Here is a 19,055-nt window from a genome sequence, read left to right as displayed (position 1 = left end):
GCAGGGAAATGGAAGAGGGAAATAAAAAATGAACTGAAAAGCGAAAATCAAAATGAAATTAAAAAGAAAAAAAAAAAAGTGGAAAGAAAGAAAGAAAAGAAGTTGAAATTAGAGGAACTAACATGGCGTTACTGGTGGCTGTGGCCGAAACTTCAGCAGAAGAAACTACTCCACACTTGGAACATTTGAGCGTCATGCCGTAAAGGGGCACTGCCATCTGACTGCAATTAAAACCAAAAGACTGAAACAAAACAAAACACTTCGCTCATGAGCACAAACGTCGAAAGGAAAGGGAAAGAGAAGCCAAAAAAGGGAAGAAGGAGAAAAAGGAACCAACCAACCATACCCAGTTTGGGAAGAGAAATGAAAGACAGGCAGGAATTAAAAACTCTCTCATCTGTACCACTCCAGATGCGGGGAATGGGGGGAATGGACAACTCAGAGACTTGTTGGTGCCACTGGAGAGGGTGGAACTGTGTTGGTGAACATTTTGCCAGATTCAGGGTGTCTGTCTCTGGCACCCACGGAAGAGAACCCTGCTCTCCCAGTCTCCACCTCCTTCTTTTTGTTTGTGTTTTTTGGTTGTTTTTTTTTTTTTTTTTTTTTTTTTCTGAGAAATTGCTCTTTTCCCTCCTGGCCTTTTTGCTCCAAAACAAAAAAGGTGGCAGGGTTGTGCAGTAGAAGGCAAGAAGTAGGGCTGTGGGGGCTGTGCCTGCTTATCTTCTGTCCTAAAGCAATCAAAGGGATATTTTCACTTATTTTCTCTGATTGGGAGCTGGTGAGACCAGGACAGAGGCCACTCTTTGGTTGCTTCATCCCTGATGAAGGATGAGACTCTTTCATGTCCTGAAGTTAATCCTGAGCTTGGGTGTTTCCTCAGACCCCCAACCTGCCCTGAAAGGAACCGGACTGGCTGACTGCTTCTGAGACATTCCTTCTCTCAGATCCTGTTCTGGAGCTAAAAACATCTTTGGGATGAACGCTGAGAATTATTTCCGACTGTCACTCCCATTTTTTCCGGATGGGACCAACCACAGAACCAGTCCACTGAGGGCTGCTGGCATGAGGGGATCTGCTAAAGCACGTCCCGGGGATTTTTAGCAGCTGATGTGTGGGAACCCACCCATTCAGCTCTTCTTCCAGAGCCCAGGAGCCACATCAGCTTGGCACTGGCCCCGTTTCTTCCCAGAATCTGCTGGTTGTGTGCACTCCCTGGTTTGCACAGATCCACATCCACAGCAGATCTGGCCTGGAAAACGGGAAGGAGTCTGTAAAACATCCCCCAGACCCTCCTGCAGTGCCTAGCATCAGAGAATACATGAAATCCCTGCCAGAGGACAGCGGGTCTGTCATCCCTGGGGCGTGGTGGGGATGCTGCTCAGGGATGTTTGCCCTGACCAGGAGGGGTTTTACGGCCCTGCCCTGCCTGGGAGAGAGATCACTTCTTAGCTTTGGTGGCTCTCTGTTCAGTCTCACTGCAAAAAGACATCCTGATGAGCACCAACACAGCAGCAGCAGTGGACCCAGTGGCCCGCTGTCAAGTGGCTATTGATTGGTCTTTTCATTAATTACAGTGACATAAGTCATCATTCACGTCCAGATTAATAACTAAGGCATCCCACAGAAGCTTTCAGACACAGAGGAAACTAGCTCCTGTGTCCATAAATAAATACTTTCCAGGAAGGATGGTGTAAATCCTGTGAGGACAATGGCTGAACCAAAGCTAAAGTGGGTCTGGAGAGGCACTAGGTGCATGACCCTTTAAAAAAAAAAAAAAGAAAAAAAGCTTATCCCCCAAATCTATAAGCCACAAAGAACAGATAAGCAGAGAGACAGAGAGAGGCAGAGATAGGCAGCAAAAAGAAAAAAGTAGATTGACTTGAGGAATTTGATGGAAAACTGCACCAGAAAAAACATGAATGACACTGAATCACAGAGAACTGGCCAAAAGACCACTGTAACACACAACTGTAGCTGCTGTTGTGTGTGTTTATGCAGAAAGTTGCAAGCAGTGGGCACAGATGTGGATCCATTTATCTCCTAATTCATTCTGGTTGGGGGCATGAGGTTGTTAATATATTGAATTTCCGTAGCAGGTTTAGATTGGCGCCTGTGCATATGAAAGGGGAGCTAATGAAATAATCACAGTGAATAATGCCTTCATTCAATTTAGCTTTTTCTGCTTCCTAAACATCCACAAACAGCTCATGGGCTCATCTGGTGTGTTCACTGGAGCCTGGACTTTGCTACCTTATATTGAGCAGTGCTTTCCACCATCCAGAGCCCGAAGAGCAGGAGCGCTGCTTCCAGCAGGAAGCATTCCCAGAGGAAAGGCAATCCCAATCCCTCCTATATTAATGCAGTTATCATCTTCCCAATCACTCTCTTCTCTCTGTGCTCTGACAGTGCAGCTCTGTTCCACCCCATCAGGACATTGTGATTATTGCACAGCGATTATTTCACACAAGGTTGTGGGGAAAACTCTTCTTGGGTGGTTTCTGTGACCAACAGAGATAAAAGGAAAGGTCCTCAAGGGGGGACAGGGCTCCTGTGTCTCCCCAGGAGTCGCAGAGGAAGCCCAGAGAGATTAAACTCAGCTAAAATTAGCCTAAAATATCCCCTATGGTCTCATTCTTCCTCCCTGCCTGTGTGAGCACACAAATGCTGCTGGAATAAACGCTGGCTGAATACATTTAAAATTCATTTTAAAGGCTCCTGACACTAAAATATTCATTTTTTGGGAGCACTCCCTTCAACAGAGCTCAAACACTGGTGGCCACCAGAGACCAATTCTGCTGGGATGGTTTTTTCCCATTTCCAGATGGGTTTTGGGGCAGTTGTGGCCTTTCTCCAGCTCTCCAGGTATTTGCACCCCATTCTCTACAGCCTGGTTTTGTGATCCACCTGTAAAGTCACTGCTATTAGAAAATCCTCATTTTCTGACAGATGTGACAACAATAATCACAGCAATTTCCACTGCTAACTACAGGGGCAGAATTATTGTGTCTCAGGTATTATTTCATGAGAACTGCTGGCACTGATGAATTTGTGACAACCGATCTGTGGCATGTGTGCTGGGCTCCTCTTAATATCCAACAGCTCTTTTTTTCCCTATTTTTGGGGATATTTTTTTTCACCCTCTTTAGAAATTGTTTTTGCAGCACTGAACCATACTTCTTGCCTCTGCTAAAGGAAACACAACATTTCTTTAGACCATCTCCTCAGATCCAGACATCTCCAAGGCCGTTACTCATTCTGATTTTCTTCAAATCTACCTTCCAACACGGTTCCCAAGCCCAGGCCAGAAGCGGAGAACTAAAGGGAAAGGGGCACCAGGACTCTCAAAAGTGCTCCCACACTCTCAGCAGGGACACTTGGGAAGGGAGAACAAAACCACTGAGCACAGAGAAGGCTTAAAAGTGCTGCACACACACACACGGACACGAAAGAAGGGGGAAAAAGGAGAAAAGAAAGAAAAAACAAAGAACATCAGAAAAATGACTTTTTTGTTTGTTTGTTTGTTTTGTTGCCTCGCAGGTTTTGTTTTTAAAGCCCAACTCTGAGTGTGATCAATAACCAGCTGCTGTGTATTAAATAAGGTCACTCCATGTTTGGATTAGAGAGGGAGAGACTGAGAGGCAGTGACTCGCTGCTTTGCTAATCCAATAAACCATTTTATGGCAGCGCTGACTTTCAAGTGCAATTATCCTGCTCCAGACCCTGCCTGGCAGCCTGGGTGTTTTCTTGAGTTCTCTCTTTGTCAAGAAGGCATCATTCAGAATGAAGCACTTGCTTGGTAGCAGCTGCTCAAAGCAATGCATCAAGGTCACTTCTTCACGTATTCTTCAACCCAGCAGCAGCTGATATCTCTGATCGTCCAAATCTCCTCATTATCATGGCCATGGTACTGCTCAGGCACCAAAATTCCCCTTTGCTGCACCCAGGGACCACATTTCTTGGCCATGACAACACTGCTGATAAAACATGAGCCTGAACAGGTCCCTGTGTTTCTCACAGAATTGTTAAGGCTGGGAAAGACCTCCAAGATCGAGTCCAACCTTTGACCAAACCCCTCCATGGCCACTAAACACTGTCACAAAGTGCCAGGTCCACTCATTTTTTGAACACTTCCAGGAATGGTGACTCCACCACTTCCCTGGGCAGCCTGTTCAAAAGCCTGGTCATCCTTTCAGTGATGAAATTTTCCCTCATATCCAATCTGAACCTTCCCTGGTGCAACTTGAGGCCATTTCCCCTTGTCCTGTCCCTTGTTACCTGAGAGTAGATTCTGGTCCTCATCCTCACCTCACCACTCCCTATTTCAGGGCGTTGGAGAGAGTGATGAGGTCTCACCTGAGCCTCCTTTTCTCCAGATTGAGGCCCCCCCAGCTCCCTCAGCTGCTCTGGTGCCCCAGACCCTTCCCCAGCTCTATTCCCTTCTCTGGACAGGCTCCAGCCCCTCAAGGTCTTTCCTGGAGAGCAGGGCCCAAAACTGACCCCAGGATTTGAGGTGCTGGATAAGAATTTGCCTCTACCCTGGGTTTTGCCTCTACCATTCAATTAAAAAACATTTCCACACAACTACTCCATAGTACAATGCCAGGAACATTGAACCTCATCCATATTATCCTCTGAGACTCAGTGGAGACCTTCTCCCTCCACTTTTACAGACAGAATATATCCATATATCCACTGCTTTCTCCACCAGCCTCCAAAGGTTTCAGACTCTGCCCGTGGCCACGCAGAGGAACCAGAACATCTCTTGCTCTCCTCATTTCTTTGTAAACAACTTCTTCCTTCCAGAACACAGCTGTTACCCACAGTGATAAATCAAATTCCTTCAGTGGACACAGGGGAGCACAGATTGCTGCCTCTCCCAGCAGCAGGTAAGGACAGAGCTTCTCTAACTGCAACAAGCCAGGAAAGGCAGGGGGAAATAACACACATCAGCCAGGCTGACCTGTGCATCTGATGTGACTCAGAGCGTCAGCCTGCCGTTTCCATCCCTTGCTTGCAGCAGGGCACAGCTCAGGGATAAAATCTGAGCAGGCTGCAGGCTCGGTCCTAGAAATGAAGGGAGAGGCTCTCATCCTGCTGGATGGCAAAACGGCTGCTGCCAACAGTTTGGGAGTAACCCAAGAGAGAGCCCTGCCCGGGAGCTGCTGCCCCAGCTCAACTCCTGGGAGACACCAGGGTGGAAAGAAATGTGGAGTCAGCTCTTTAATTTATACTCCAAAGGAGAGCAGGTAACACAAACCCTCTGGATTTGGGAATGGAGGCTGTGGAGAAGATAGAGAACCTCAGGTGGCGGCAGAATTTCTTCTTGCAGTGAAGGTTCTTAACTCACCTCTCCTACTGCATCCATCTGCTGAGCTCTTCTCTGCTAGACCTCCAGAACCCTTCCCTTCCATCACACACCTTTGCTGTCCCTGGGACACCTGCCAGCCTTCAGACACGGCCCCTCTGTCACCCAGCTCTTGCCATGTGCCACACTCAGCAGTGCTGAGTCTCTCCCTGCTCCAGCCGCTGTCTCTAGGAGTTAGTGACAAGAGTCACTTTGCTCTCCCTCGTTTCTGGGAGGATGCATCAGCCTGGGCTGAAGCCATTTTAACAAAGAGATGAACTTTTATCATTCCTCCACAGCAGAACAGGGCTGCTTCATAGATTTTGTGTCCTGCTGCACTGAAGGACAGGGCAAAGAGATTAAATCAAGTGTGTTTTTTTCTTTTATTTTGTTTAAATATGGTTTTGCATTTTTTGTTTGCATCCCCAACCTCTTTTTTCACCCCTTGCCTGGTTATTGATCACAACCTTGGGTATTTTTGGGTTTTATTTTCACTCTTTACTTAGATGTATTGATAAGGCATACCCTGCCCGTTCCTTCAGTTTCTTATCTGTTATTCCATCTTTGGATACAAGTTTGTTAAAAACCAGAATGCCAATAACCATGTTCACCTGTCAAAAGAGAAACAACACACAAGTTTTGTTTTCAAGTGGGTCAGGTCAAACTCGGTGGCACAGAAGGGTTCCTCCCACAGCCGGGTCACACTTCTGCAGGCCACCACCCCTGGTGTCCCCTGTCCCCCCTGTCCCACCTCCCCTGGCCGTGCATCAGTGAGTTCAGGAGAGCAGAATGCAGCTGGCAGCACACCCAAGAGGTTGGAGAATCATTAAGATTGGAAAAGCTCCCCAAGATCACCAAGTCCAACCCTTAACCATGGAGCAGGAGAGACTGGGAATTTCTCAGATTGCTGCAGGGCTGCTTGAAGCCCAACTTTGCTTGAGGTCCAGCAAGGCAAACTCCAGGCACAACAACAATTTTTTGGGCTAATCCAAACAGAGTGGCCAGGACAGAGGACAGCAGTGGGCTGACACCAGCTGCTTCCCAAAGCACCTTCTGGAGCCTGTGCTGCCACAGCAGCAACATTAAGAGAATGCAGACAAGATGTGACAGTTCTTTCCTGGTGAAACACCACTGCTGCTCCCAAAGTAAGAGATGGAGGGGCACTGGAGCAGGTAGAAACATCAGCTGCTCAGGTGGGATGTCTTGGGAGATATTGCAGATGGCACAGCACAGAGACTTCCCAAAAAAATCAGTGGGCAAAACAATTCCATGCAGTCCTTTTGTCTGTTTTCCTCAGGGTGAGAGCAGGGATGTCTGTGTCAATCAAAAATAAAAATCCACAGTGAAACACAGGCTGGACAGAGCTGAGGTCCTGCAGAGTGACCCCAAACTCCTCCCTGGGCCTTTCCAACTGCATCCACTGCTGCCAGCTGCATCTGCTTTACAAACCCCATCCGAACCTCAGCGACACGTTAGTGACACAGAGCACCACCCCCTGCGTGCAGGCCCGGCACTGATGGTGGAAAAAGGTGACATTCTCCTGGTTTCACTGTCAGTGGAGCAGCTGGTGGTGATAGAACCCTGTGGTTGATGCTGCTTTGCATGTGGGGCTTGCAGGGAAATGTTTTAAGGCCAAATCCAGAGATAAATTCATGTGACTTTACATGTTCGTGAGTTTAAGAGATCCTTCAGAGGTGGTCCTAAGAGTCACCTGACCCAAAAGAAGGGACCAAGCCTCTGCCTAATTGCCTAAATCATCCTTGAAACAATGATCAGCCTTTCTGCTGGTCTCACCAGCTCACTGACGTGGAGTCCACAGCTGGGAATCCATGGAAAATCTCAGAAATTGTGGTTATTTTTGTGTGCATCAGCTGCTGGGTCTGTGGACAGCTGCAAGACCATTTCTAGAGTTCACTGTGGTATTGATTTAGAGAAACAACATTGGCAAGTCAGGCACAGTGACACAGCCAAGGATCATCAGGAAATCAAAGCCTGATTATTAGCTTGGAAAGCACTTTTAAATCACTGATCCTTCACCGTGGAGGAGGTTGGTGAGGGCAAGAGAGGTTTTTTCTTAAGGTGCACCCAGGCAGGAGGAGAGATGGGGTTGAACCGTGGCTGGATCTCTCCTAGGGCTGGCCCAAGTGTGCATACTCATTCCTATGGAGCAGGGGAGATGACAAAGAGCAATTCTGCACTGGTTTTAATAAAGAAATCAATCAATCAATCCAGTCCATTGATCACCACGATCAACATCCTGCTCTGATCCTGGCTCCACTTCTTTACTAGGTCAGGGATACAACATGGATATTCTTCTAATAACTTGAAAAGTAGCTTTACTTCTTTATCTCTGAGGTAACATCCAGAAGCAAAGCCCAAAATCTCAGATTCCTGGAGATATCCACTACCTGACCACTGATGACTCTGCCTTGACTTCATCCCACGACCCTCTCCCTGCCTTCAGCCTGCACACAACTATCACCAGGCTGCTCCACATGAGCTGGGCGAGCAAAACTGCTTCCAACAGCTCTGTGTTTGAGGTAGATGAGGATTTTTAAGAACAAAGGTCAACCCTTTATCCTTAAAACCTGCAGCTGTTCAGTGTCAGTGGCCTGAGTGCGGGGTGTGAATATTGCTGAAGCTGCAGGCCAACCACCTCTGGGGTATTATAACTGAGCTCATCCATTTGCAGGTTCCCATTTATAAAAAGGCTTTCCATGCTTCTCCTTCTCCTTCCCCAAGCTCTTTGGTGTCTCTACCAGGGCAACATTCATGTGTCACCTTGGCCAGGAATGAGTCAGGGAGTCTGAACGAGGTGTGTAGCCTCTCTCTTGCTGCTGATCAGGGCCAGACACCCCCAGAGATGATTCACCACTTCCCCATATCAGCTGCAGGAACCACTATTTGCATGTGTTGACCCCTCTGTGAGGACATTTCATTTCCTCAGCTTGATGGTGAGGGAAAACTAAGCTGCCAAATGGAAGCGGGCTCCTGTGTCTTCCTCATACATTAAAAGTGCTAAGGAAAAAGAGAAGGATCATGTCCCTTGTTGTTGGCACAACAAAAGCGAGGTGCTTTGAGGCAGCGGAGTGACTCTGGGCACTACCAAAGCTTCCTCCCTCCGAATCACTGTGTCACAACCCCACATGAAAGACCTCAGCTCACACCAGTTTTGATTTCCTGCAGAGGAGGGGCCACTGCTGGCTTTTCTCTTTGTCACTGAGATGAAACGATGGCACCAAGGTGGTTTGATGTGCAGTGACAGCGCTGAGAATAGAAGCAGCCTGAGCTTTTGTGGAGTTATTCTCCTGTAAACTCCTGCTGCGGGGCATTTCATCCCCCAGGCACTGCACGAAACAAAAGCCTGAACTGAAGAAGGAACTGTGAGTGTCAACAACCCCATTCCTGTGGGAATCTCCAGGGCTCTGGAGCCTCAGAGGGCATGAAGCTCCTCCACTGGATAAAACACTGGGCTGCAGAGAAACTGCAAGAAGACGTTGGGGCTCAAATATGGCTTTAAACCCATGGGAAATTGCTGCAGGAGGGGTTTCCTGGAGGAGCAGCAGTTCTCAGATTCTTTCAGCCCTGAGGCTTCTCATGGCCAGTGAGGCTCCAGCAGCAGGGAAGGAATGTCACCTCTTGAGTGACAGTTTAAACTCAAATAATAACTGACCAAGGTTGGTGTTGGGGCTGTGTTGGAGCCAGGGGTGGTGGGACAGGAGAACAGAGTCCCACCATGCAGGAGCTGGAGTTCAGGAATATTCACTTTAGCCTTGCCATCTCTTCGAATTCAAAGCCAACGTGACATGTTTAGGGTCAGAAGGGACCCCCTCAGCACTGACTTGAAGATCTGGATTTCACCTGCAAACAAGGACGCTGCTCACATGCACTGGCCTGGGATGGACCAGGAATAAAAGCTGGCTGTGAGGGCACAGCCTGGCCTGAAAACCAGCAGGAACAGCATTTTCTGAAGGAGTCAATGTCAGAGTTTTCCACCATCATCCTGCACTTCCATCCAGACAGAGCAAAACCAAAGTAAAGCATGAATCAGCTGTTAGGGGGCTCCAGTGAGAACAGAGGTGGAAAGCTGAGAGCTGAGGCAAATTACATTTCAGAATCAACCCCATCCCAAACTGCTGGCTTTGCTCGTTATTCCTGAAGGAGAAAGCTCCTCAAAACACGAGTGGAAATAAAGAGGGGCATTCTTGGGTTGAAAGAACAAGGAAATTGCTATAAGATATAGAGGGGAAAAAAAAAAAAGCTTTCAGACAAGCTCAAATACCAAAACGACAGCAGCTGCCGGTCCCACGAAGGCATAGAGGAGTCCTCCCTCTAACGACAGCCAGCAGCTGGAAAATGAAGAGAGAACAGAAAGTCACCCAGTGGCAAATGTCCCCAAGAGGCACACATTGGCTTCTTCCCTTTGCCTGCAGAGTTCAGCCTGGGAGGTGACACCCAATGGCAAAAAAAAAAACAACAAAAAAAACCCAAAAAAAAAACCAAAAAAAAAAACCAACTCAGACTTTAAATCAAGCAAGTTTTGCTTCCCATTTCTCCTGAACTTGCATAAAAGCTCCTCTGCCCGGGGAGCTGCCCGCAGGATGGCATTTGACAGGGGAATTCATGCAAAATGAAGGAGAGTGCTCTGTTTCAGACCAGGTCCTGGAAGCAGCTGGAGTGTTTTGCTGGCAAGACGATGCTCTTGTCCTACTTACTCAGGAGAAAGAACAGAAAGAGTGGAAATTGTCCCTTCTTATTTGCTGACCCCTGTGTCTGCCAGGGGCTCAGGTCCAGGGGTGCAGGACATTTCTTCCCTCCTTCTGAGATTGTCCCCATGGGGAAATTTAACAACACAGCAGTGAGGTGGGAATCCACAGCATTCCCTGAGTCAAATTCCTTAAAAAATGAGCTGAATGTGGTGTGTGGTGCCTCTTCTGGAAACCAGCTTGTTCCTTCTCCCTCATACCACGTAACCTGAGAAGGACACCTCCCTTCTGCACTGACCAGATGTGGAATTTGGGCTCCTGAACTGCCTGGTGCCTTCTCAAACTGAGGGAGCTCATTTGAGACCTCTTGGTTGAGGCCCTGGAAGCGTCCAAGGCCAGGCTGGATGGGGCTTGGAGCAACCTGGGATTGTGGAAGGTGTCCCTGCCCATGGCAGGGGGTGGAATGAGATGACCTTGAAGGTCCCTTCCAAACCAAACCATTCTGTGATTCTTTGTTTTTCAGGTTTGACTGTGAAGTCAGGAAGGAAACACTTTTTCTCCCTGTGAGAGGGACTGAGTCCTGCCAAAAGATGAGCAGAGCACTTGTGAAATCTCCGTCCTTGGAGACATTCAAAAGCCACCTGGGCACAGCCACCTCCAGGTGTTCCTGCTTGTGCAGGTGGTTGGACCAAACAAATGTGAGGCTCTGTGACAGCCATGACCATCCACAGCAGCACTGGAGCTGAAATTCCCATATTTTTTTGGTGGGAATCCAGCAATTCAGGGCATGGACACACAAATTAGGCACTCCAGGGCCAGGAGAGGATGGGAATTTACACTGTGTCAGCAGCCCCTGGGAAAGTTTGCATGCTTTGACAGGGCAGAACCCTGGAGAAAATGTGGGATGGAGTAATCCTGTTTCAGCAGGAAATGACCGTGCACTCAGCACAGGAGAAGGCAGGAAACCACAAAGGAGATGGGACTTTCTCCAAGCTCTTAACTCACCCTGCAGTAATTCACTTGCCTTGCCCTCAGCAAGATGCCTTCATTCTGCATCAGGAGCAAGCTGATGCTCCCAGGGGGGAAAAAAAAAAGCTTTCTTGGAAATATTTCAGTTTTGTTGATCAGCCTCATATGTTTTTTTACTAATTCTGAGTTGAAAAAATGGGGTTTTTTTCACCCCAAAACCATGGAATGTTTCTGGAAAGGCACCCCCAAAAAAGGGAAGTATTTCAAACTGAGAATTAATAGTAGGATATTCTGGTTTTCTCCAAGGTCTGAATCATGTTTATGTCTAAATTAAACCTGTAATGTGCTAATTTAATCAATTTTGATTTCTTCCTGATAGCAAGTTGCTCTGCCACAAGCTGTCTGAGAAGCTGTAATAATAAAATGAATAATCAGCTGAGGAGGGAGGGAATAAAATTGAAGCTTTGGAGCTCTGTAGTAATTGGAGGTCTCCCTAAATGCAAGAGGAGGGCTCCCAAATCCCAGTCCTTGTCCCAACCTTTTTATCCAACACTCTATCCTGATTTTTGAGATGTTTTTTCAGTGTCTCTTCCAACTGGTGGGTCAGATGAAGAAATCTGACAGTCCTGCACCGCAATTAGTGATGAGGACTTGGTGCAAAGAGGGTTCTCATTCCTGTGCGGTCCCTGGGAGCACCAGGAACTGTGAAGGTGAGATCACACATCAGCGAGCACTGGCCCTGATCCCTTCTGACTGCCTGACCTCCGTGCCACAGCACTTCATCAAAGCATTTTCCAAGGCTGTCAGAGGTGCTGGCTGCCAGCAAGGGAAAGGAAAGGGTGAAGGAATATCCAAGAAACAGAACTGACAGCAACCCCCAGTCTAGTGGAGATGCTTTTAGCCTCGTGCCTACGAGGCACAGAAATATTTGCATTTCGCTAAGAGGTTCCTTTATACTTTCCGAGGGATCTCTTCAGTGATTTTTTAAAAATAAAATTATCACTGGAAGGGAGGAAAGTGAATGGTTTAACAATTCCTAAGCAGTGTTTCCTCGACTGACAGCAGCTCTTGTGTTCAGCACAAAAAGAACCTTTTTTTTGCGAAACATCTGATCCTTTTGTGACTCTGCCACAGCACAGATGGGAGGTGGTGGCTTTTGTCCTGCTCCTGGGAAGGGTTTGCTTCCACTGAGCCCTTTTTCACACTGCCCAGCCCTGCCAGCAACAGCTCTCACCTCAATCCTCTGTAAAATCAGGCAGCCCCAATATAATATTTTGAATAACTGAGATTACAGCTGGGAATCAGGGCAGTATTTATCCAGAGATTAACCCAGAAGCCGCTGAGATACCTGTGGGTCACAAAATGCAGTGACACTCCAGGACCCTGAGAAATCTGCTGTGCTCTCAGAAAACTTTTGATGGGCTCTCTTGTGGGCAAGGATGCAAGCTCCCAGCACCAGTGGCACAACCTCAATTATTCACTTCAAGCTTTAGGAGGTTGGTTGTGAAGCTTTAGAGGTCCAGAGGCAGTCCCTGGAGCACCGGCTAAAAGGAGAGTTATTATTCAGGCACTCAGCCTAAATCTAAGGAGGTGATCAGTGGCAGGTCCTTTAAACCTCTGGTACCCCTCAGACTTTCTTTGAGACTGGAAGTGCAGCTTCTACTCCACCGCAGCATGCTCCAAAAAGCTGCAAAATGTCCTTTCAAATGCAGTTCAGGCAAGAAATCCTCTCCTACCCTCGTGACAGCTGGAGAGTTGGAGTGTCCTAAGTACTAAGTAATAAAGCTTGAGTGAGTGGCTGCTGGGAATCACGACTCACAGCACAACACAGACACACCCCAAATCCTGCAGCATATTTTCAATTTTTAATCTGAACCTCTCTCTCCCTCCTCATCTTACGACTCAGTGGACCACTCTGGCCAGCTAAATGGTAAATATTAAATATACTACAAGCTCCCTAAACTCAGCACTGGCTCTGATCTCTCTGCATTAGAGCTTGGGGACATGGCCAAGCCTTTGATGGGACAATTCTTGGTGGGACAGAGCCTCGTCCTGCTGCTCAGTTGTGTTTTTACTGTTAGAGAAAAACTTCATCCCACGCACAATAAAAAGACAGGACCAAACCGGGTGAAATCCTGCTGAGGTTCCAGGCTGAACACCCTGCTGGAGGTTGCTCCGCTGAGGTTGGTCCAGCCTCACGACACATCACACATTTCACACCCTGCCCCCTCCACCAGCTTTGCCCTGAGAGTCTTTAACACTGAGATTAGCGCTGCAATCCCTTCAACACCTGCAGCTGTCCCCAAAATGCCCTCATCACCTTGTCCCGTAGTTGGATGCCAGCGTTTTTTACCACTGTGAGTGGGATGAGAAAAAAACCTGCTGTTGAGTGGTAAATTCTGTGCTCACCTAAATATCAGCCCTGCTTTGACTTAATGTCCACCTCTACCACGGGAGCTCATGCACTGCTCATGCACTGCTCTTGGGACCCAGAAGCTGCAGGATTGGAAAGTGCTTTAAAGGACTCTGGGTAGTCCCTTGTGGTTTATCTTGTCACCTCTTGTCCCCTCCTTCTCAGGGAGGCACGTGCTGTGATTAAAGCTTTTCCTTCCTTCTGCAAAATGGAAACATTGGGCCTTGAAAGTCTGCAGTGCCCATTTGAAATGCCCTGTGAGTGCCCATTACACACTGGAGACAAAACTGGGCTGAAAGGACCTTCAAGATCACCTGGTGCCAACCCCCTGCCATGGGCAGGGACACCTCCCACTATCCCAGGTTGCTCCAAGCCCCATCCAACCTGGCCTTGGACACTTGCAGGGATGGGGCAGCCACAGCTTCTCTGGGCAACCTGTGCCAGGGCCTCCCCAGCCTCACAGGGAAGAATTCCTTCCTCATATCCAAGCTAAACCTCAAGTTTCAGAGTTCAGCTCTGAAGTTGCTGCTGTGCAGTGCTGACTTCACTCTGGAGGAGAGGGAAAACCAAGGGCTCCCCACACATCAATGCAACAGAGCTTTTAGGCCTCTTTGAGCAGGAAAACAGGAATAAGTGTGAATGCAATGTGGTCTATTGGGGCACCCTGCCCAGCTGGGCCCACAGCAATATTTGTTTCGTGTTTTAAAATGCACCAAAGTGTAAATGCAACTCTCATGACAGAGATGTTCAGCACCATTTTATTCAGCACCAGGGCTCGTGAACCCACCACTCACTGCAAGTGAGCTCTGTTTACCTCTGGCTCTTGGTAAAGCCAATTCCAGCAGGAATTAATAGACTCATGGAATGGTTTGGGTTGGAAGAGACCTCAAAGATCATCTTGTCCAACCCCCTGCCATGGGCAGGGACACCTTCCACTATCCCAGGGTGCTCCAAGCCCCGTCCAACCTGACCTTGAACGCTTCCAGGGATGAGGCAGCCACAGCTTCTCTGGGCAACCTGTGCCAGGGCCTCAGCCCCCTCACAGGGAAGAATTTCTTCCCAATATCCAATCTAAATCTATCCTCCTCCAGCTCAAAGCCTTTTTCCCTTGTCCTGTCACTACATGCCTTTGGAAAAAGTCCCTCTCCAGCCTTCTTGTAGGTCTTTTAGGTACTAGAAGGTACCAAAGTGTGGAATTAAAGTGAGATGGCAGCATTGGGAATGTCTAATGGGATCTTTGAGTTTGAGAGGAACTGTTGTTCTCCTCATGACTTTGGTGGGACTCACCAGCTTTACCACACACTGGGAAACATGGAAAGAAGACAAGAGGAAACCCAGAACCATGGAATATCCTGGAAAAGGACCCACAAGGATCACTGAAGCCCAGCTCATCAAACTGGACTTGCTGGGGTGTGAAGGCCCCACCACCACAATTTTGGTGACAAAACATCCTGACAGCAGAGCTGGGAAATGGTGTCACTCTGGCTGGGAGCACAGGACCCCCTTCCATCCCCTAGCATCCAGCCCTTGGATGCAAGGAGTGACAGAGTCTTCGGGGCTGAAAGGAGTCAGAGGATTGGCAGCAAAGGGAGGAGAGCTGGTGTGACCAGGCAGCCCCTGGGAATGCTGGAAAGTCAGCCCAGCCTCTTGGCCGCCTCGCCCTGTGCCAATGTGAGAGCAAAGCAGGAGCCCAGCAGGTTTTGTCACACGTTGTCACCCTCCTGGCTGCAGTCTGGAGTGTGGGAGATGCTGGCACAGTGGTCCAGGGAAAAATGCCAGGGAGTTCTTTCCTGCATGTTCCTCCCTTCCCCGCCCAGGAATTTTTTGTGTGGTCAACGTTGACCACAAAACCCTTTAAAAAGCCACAAATCTTTTTGCACCAATTCCCACCAGCCTATAGACAAAAAAAGAAGGAGGAATATCCAGGACTTCCCTCCCACCCACCCCCCCCCCGAGGCTTGTTCATTATGAATTGTTCTCATGGATGTGCCTGGAGCAAAGTGCCAGAAGCAGCTAACCCACGGAAAAGCCAAAGGGAATCAATTTGGGATCTCGGTGATGCTTCTGCAAACCAGGCTGTGTTTTGTCCTCTCCTGAGTCCCACAGCAAGCACTGGGTCCCTCTCCACCAGCACACGCTGAAGGTGGGACAGGCAAGCCAGGTGCAGCCAATGCATCCTTCAGGAATTCTGCCTCGAGAAATCCCCAGTCCTGAGCCCCCTGTGTCGTGCAGGAATTTAGGCTGCAAAGAAAACGGAAAACGCTGCTGTGCTGCTTGAATTCTCCCCTGCAATTAAAATGCAAACCCGGGACCATTTGGCCGTGGGTGTGCAGGATGTGGTGGGAATCGAGGGAGAGCAGGAGGCTCCACGTGACATTTCCTCAGTGGGACGATCGAAGCCTCATCTGCTGCCAGCCACATCAACAGCTCCAGCCTCAAACACTGCCCGTGTGGGATGCAAACCCCTGCCCAGGAAGGCTCTGGAAAATGATGGGATGCAGTAGGGAAGAGCCTGACTTATTGCTACAAAAAACATTATCCTTGAACTGTCACTATGCATGAAATTTCTAAGATTTTTAACAACAGATGGAAAAAATAATATTTCATATTTTCTTCTTCATTTAAAATTGTGCTAATGCTCAGCTCTGAGTGAGCCTAGCCTTGCCTTAATGCATTTTTTACCTCCTCCGTTATTTCTCCTCTGTTTTCCTTCCCTCATCATGAGCACATAAAAGTTTCCTAAAGACAAAACCTGTGGAATTTGGAAAACAGGCAAACATGGGATGCTGTCAAAGCCTTGGTTTCCACAAGTCAGGCTCATTCTGCTGCCTTAAACTGAGCTGAGCTGTTTTGAAAAGGTGAGGCCAATCTAGCATAAAAACAGATTAAGGAAAAAAAAAAGCTGGTTTTAATTTTTAAGCATCCTAAACTTTAAATATTCCACATTTTCCCTTAAAAAAATACATTAAAAAGCTCTTAGTAAAAGGTATTTAGATCAAAGTGATGTCATAAATACAGCAGTTAAACCTAAGTAGTCTCTATAAACTTGTTTTCAACGGAATACACAATCCAGCACGGTCAGATGACGGATTGAGGAGGTAGGGATGCAAGAGATGTCCTGCACATGGGAATTTCGCTCCCAGTCTGTCTCCTGTGGGCCAGTGGCTGGGTTTTGACAAAAAGGATGGAGGATAAAACAGGCGGGAGAAAAGGAATCCTTTACTCACTAGTTCACAGTGCCGTATCCCTTGGCTTTAGTAAATCCCACGGAAATGGCAACCACCAAGGCAGGGAGCCCTGTGGAAATGAAACAGGAGGAAATAGATCATTTAATCACATGTGCAGCCCTTCTCCCACTCAATATTCCCCATTTTTCCAGAGTTATTCCAGCACCATCCATTCCAGCCCGGCTCTGTGTCAGAGACTGAACTCAGGACCCCCAGAATCAAAAGTAAGAACCTTAATTATCTCTGTTAATTAAATAAATACCATGAACTGTAATCAGCTCCTGCTCTGTTGTGGTCTCAGCAGTTGTGGGGGGTCTCACAGTAGATGCAGATGCATAAAATTGATTTATTTTATTCTTGGGTACTTCAGGATGTCTCTGAAGTTGGAATATTCAACCACAACCCAACTCAAAGAACTCAAACATCAAGAGCTTTGTTTGCACTCAGTGTAGGATCAGCGACCCAAAATCTTGCCCCAAATGAGACAGAAAAGGAAACAAAAGCTGAGTTTCCCTATCCCAAACAGGTCCCCCAAGATCTGTGAAGGAGCAGGTTCCTCTGAACAACAGTGAGAAAGAGCTTCAGGTCTCTTCTAGGATCTGTGGAGGTTTAGAGTCCAGCTCTTCCCTTTCCTTACAGAAATGTCTGGGTATCGGCTCGCAACATCAGGTTCTTCAGCTCTGGAGGTCTCCACGTGGCTTTTTATAGCCCTGCTCCTCGTGGCAGGAGGAATTAAGCTGTCTCAATGCTAAAGATGGGAAAATCCCATTAAGAATCAGCAGGATCAGTAGCCAAGGGGATTAGTGCCCCTTGACAAGGCCCTACTAATCTGTGAGCTGCAGAGGTCATGGCAGGCGACCACAGGAGATCTGAGGAATGCGCAGGCACAGCTTCCAAACAACAATCCTCTGGGAAGGTGGTCCCTCAGCAACACAAACCATCCCGAGAGTGATTCTTAGTGAGGCTCTGCAGCAGCTGGGAGCCACAGGGCTAAGCTGGCTGGAATGTGGAGCATTTGAGGGTTATCCTACAGGGAAGTGCTTCTCTTCCCATGTGAGATTTCCAAGCCCAGGTCACGTTTCATCAGTCCAAACCCAACAGGCAGTGGGTCAAAAAGCAACTCTTTTAATATTGCTTCCTTCTTCCTTCTTCCTTTCTCCTCTCCTCTCCTCTCCTCTCCTCTCCTCTCCTCTCCTCTCCTCTCCTCTCCTCTCCTCTCCTCTCCTCTCCTCTCCTCTCCTCTCCTCTCCTCTCCTCTCCTCTCCTCTTTCTCCTTTTCCCTTCCTTTCCTTTCCCTTCCCTTCCTTTCCCTCCCTTCCCTCTTCCCTTCCCCCTTTCCCTCCCTTCCCTCATCCCTTCCCTCTTCCCTTCCCTTCCCTTCCCTTCCCTTCCCTTCCCTTCCCTTCCCTTCCCTTCCCTTCCCTTCCCTTCCCTTCCCTTCCCTTCCCTTCCCTTCCCTTCCCTTCCCTTTTCCCTTCCCTTTTCCCTTTCTATTCCTCTTTTTTCTCATTCTTTTTCCCTCATTGACTCCTGCTCCTCTTGCTAATGCTCCTTCACAACTCATCTGGACAAATCCTGGCTGCTGCATTCCTTATGGTGACATCGATATGGCATCCCAGGGGAAGAAACCACATGGGAAAGGACATTTTCAGGAATACAGCTTGGTGCAAGAGACCCTGGGAAAGAGGAAATTTGGAAAAGACTCTGCCAAAAATAACAACTTGTTCTTCGCAAAGTGCTTCTCTCCGACATGATAATTATGCAGAAATCCAGAGTGGGGCTGTGAACCTGGCATCTCCAGGGACTGGCTTGTTCCAAGGCCGGGTAGAAGCCTCAGTTTGGGCTGGGAATGGGTCTGGACAAGGAGCAGCTACTACAGGTGGCAGCTACGTCATGGTAGTTAAGCCAAAGAGCATCATAATGAGAGGTGCAGCCCTGGGAGAGCTGTCAAAGTCTAAGCGAAGTTAGATGGGATTGGATTGAAAAAAAACCCACCAAAAAAATAAAATTTCAACCTAGTTTTTTTATTATTGTCAAGAAATTTATTCCTAACTGTCCTGTTCCATACACCTGTGCTACAGACAGTACCAGCAATGCTTTGGGGGCTTTCTGCACAAAGTGAATTTAACAGTTCCAAGTAACCACTGAAAACCTCTTTCAAAGAGTTTTGTACTTCCAGGTCAGAGGAGAATCAGGCCATGTGTTAATCATGTTCCACTGGAGAAGATGTTTGCTAATAATTCCCAAAAGCCATTCTTGTTATAAACAGCTGAAGACCCACTCAGAGGCTGAGCTATGGCAGCATTAAAAATCCAGCTGTGGAAACTGTAACAGGGTCATAAAAATCCTGACAAAAAATATTTCTTCTTTATTGGGGCTAAATATGATGACTGAGT

The 19,055-nt window shown here is 47.9% G+C and overlaps 1 protein-coding gene across 13 annotated transcripts in view; it reads right to left on the bottom strand.

Moving 5' to 3' along the window:
* Positions 1-19,055, bottom strand: part of ADGRB1 (adhesion G protein-coupled receptor B1) — a 283,118-nt gene that overhangs the window by 34,429 nt on the left and 229,634 nt on the right. For 8 of the 13 annotated variants that reach the window (XM_039548691.1, XM_039548694.1, XM_039548696.1 and 5 more), the window contains 4 exons: positions 16,660-16,729; positions 9,627-9,693; positions 5,870-5,955; positions 123-221 (listed from right to left, as the gene is read on the bottom strand). In XM_039548691.1, the coding sequence (XP_039404625.1) occupies positions 123-221; positions 5,870-5,955; positions 9,627-9,693; positions 16,660-16,729 (322 nt within the window). The remainder of the gene's footprint in view (positions 1-122; positions 222-5,869; positions 5,956-9,626; positions 9,694-16,659; positions 16,730-19,055) is intronic. The other 5 variants (XM_039548698.1, XM_039548703.1, XM_039548700.1 and 2 more) reach the window with 1 other exon arrangement.

This window comes from Corvus cornix, chromosome 2 (assembly GCF_000738735.6).
Source record: "Corvus cornix cornix isolate S_Up_H32 chromosome 2, ASM73873v5, whole genome shotgun sequence".
Taxonomy (NCBI): Eukaryota; Metazoa; Chordata; class Aves; order Passeriformes; family Corvidae; genus Corvus; species Corvus cornix.
Note: the sequence above shows the minus strand (reverse complement) of the source record. Positions and strands in the feature narration are given on the sequence as shown.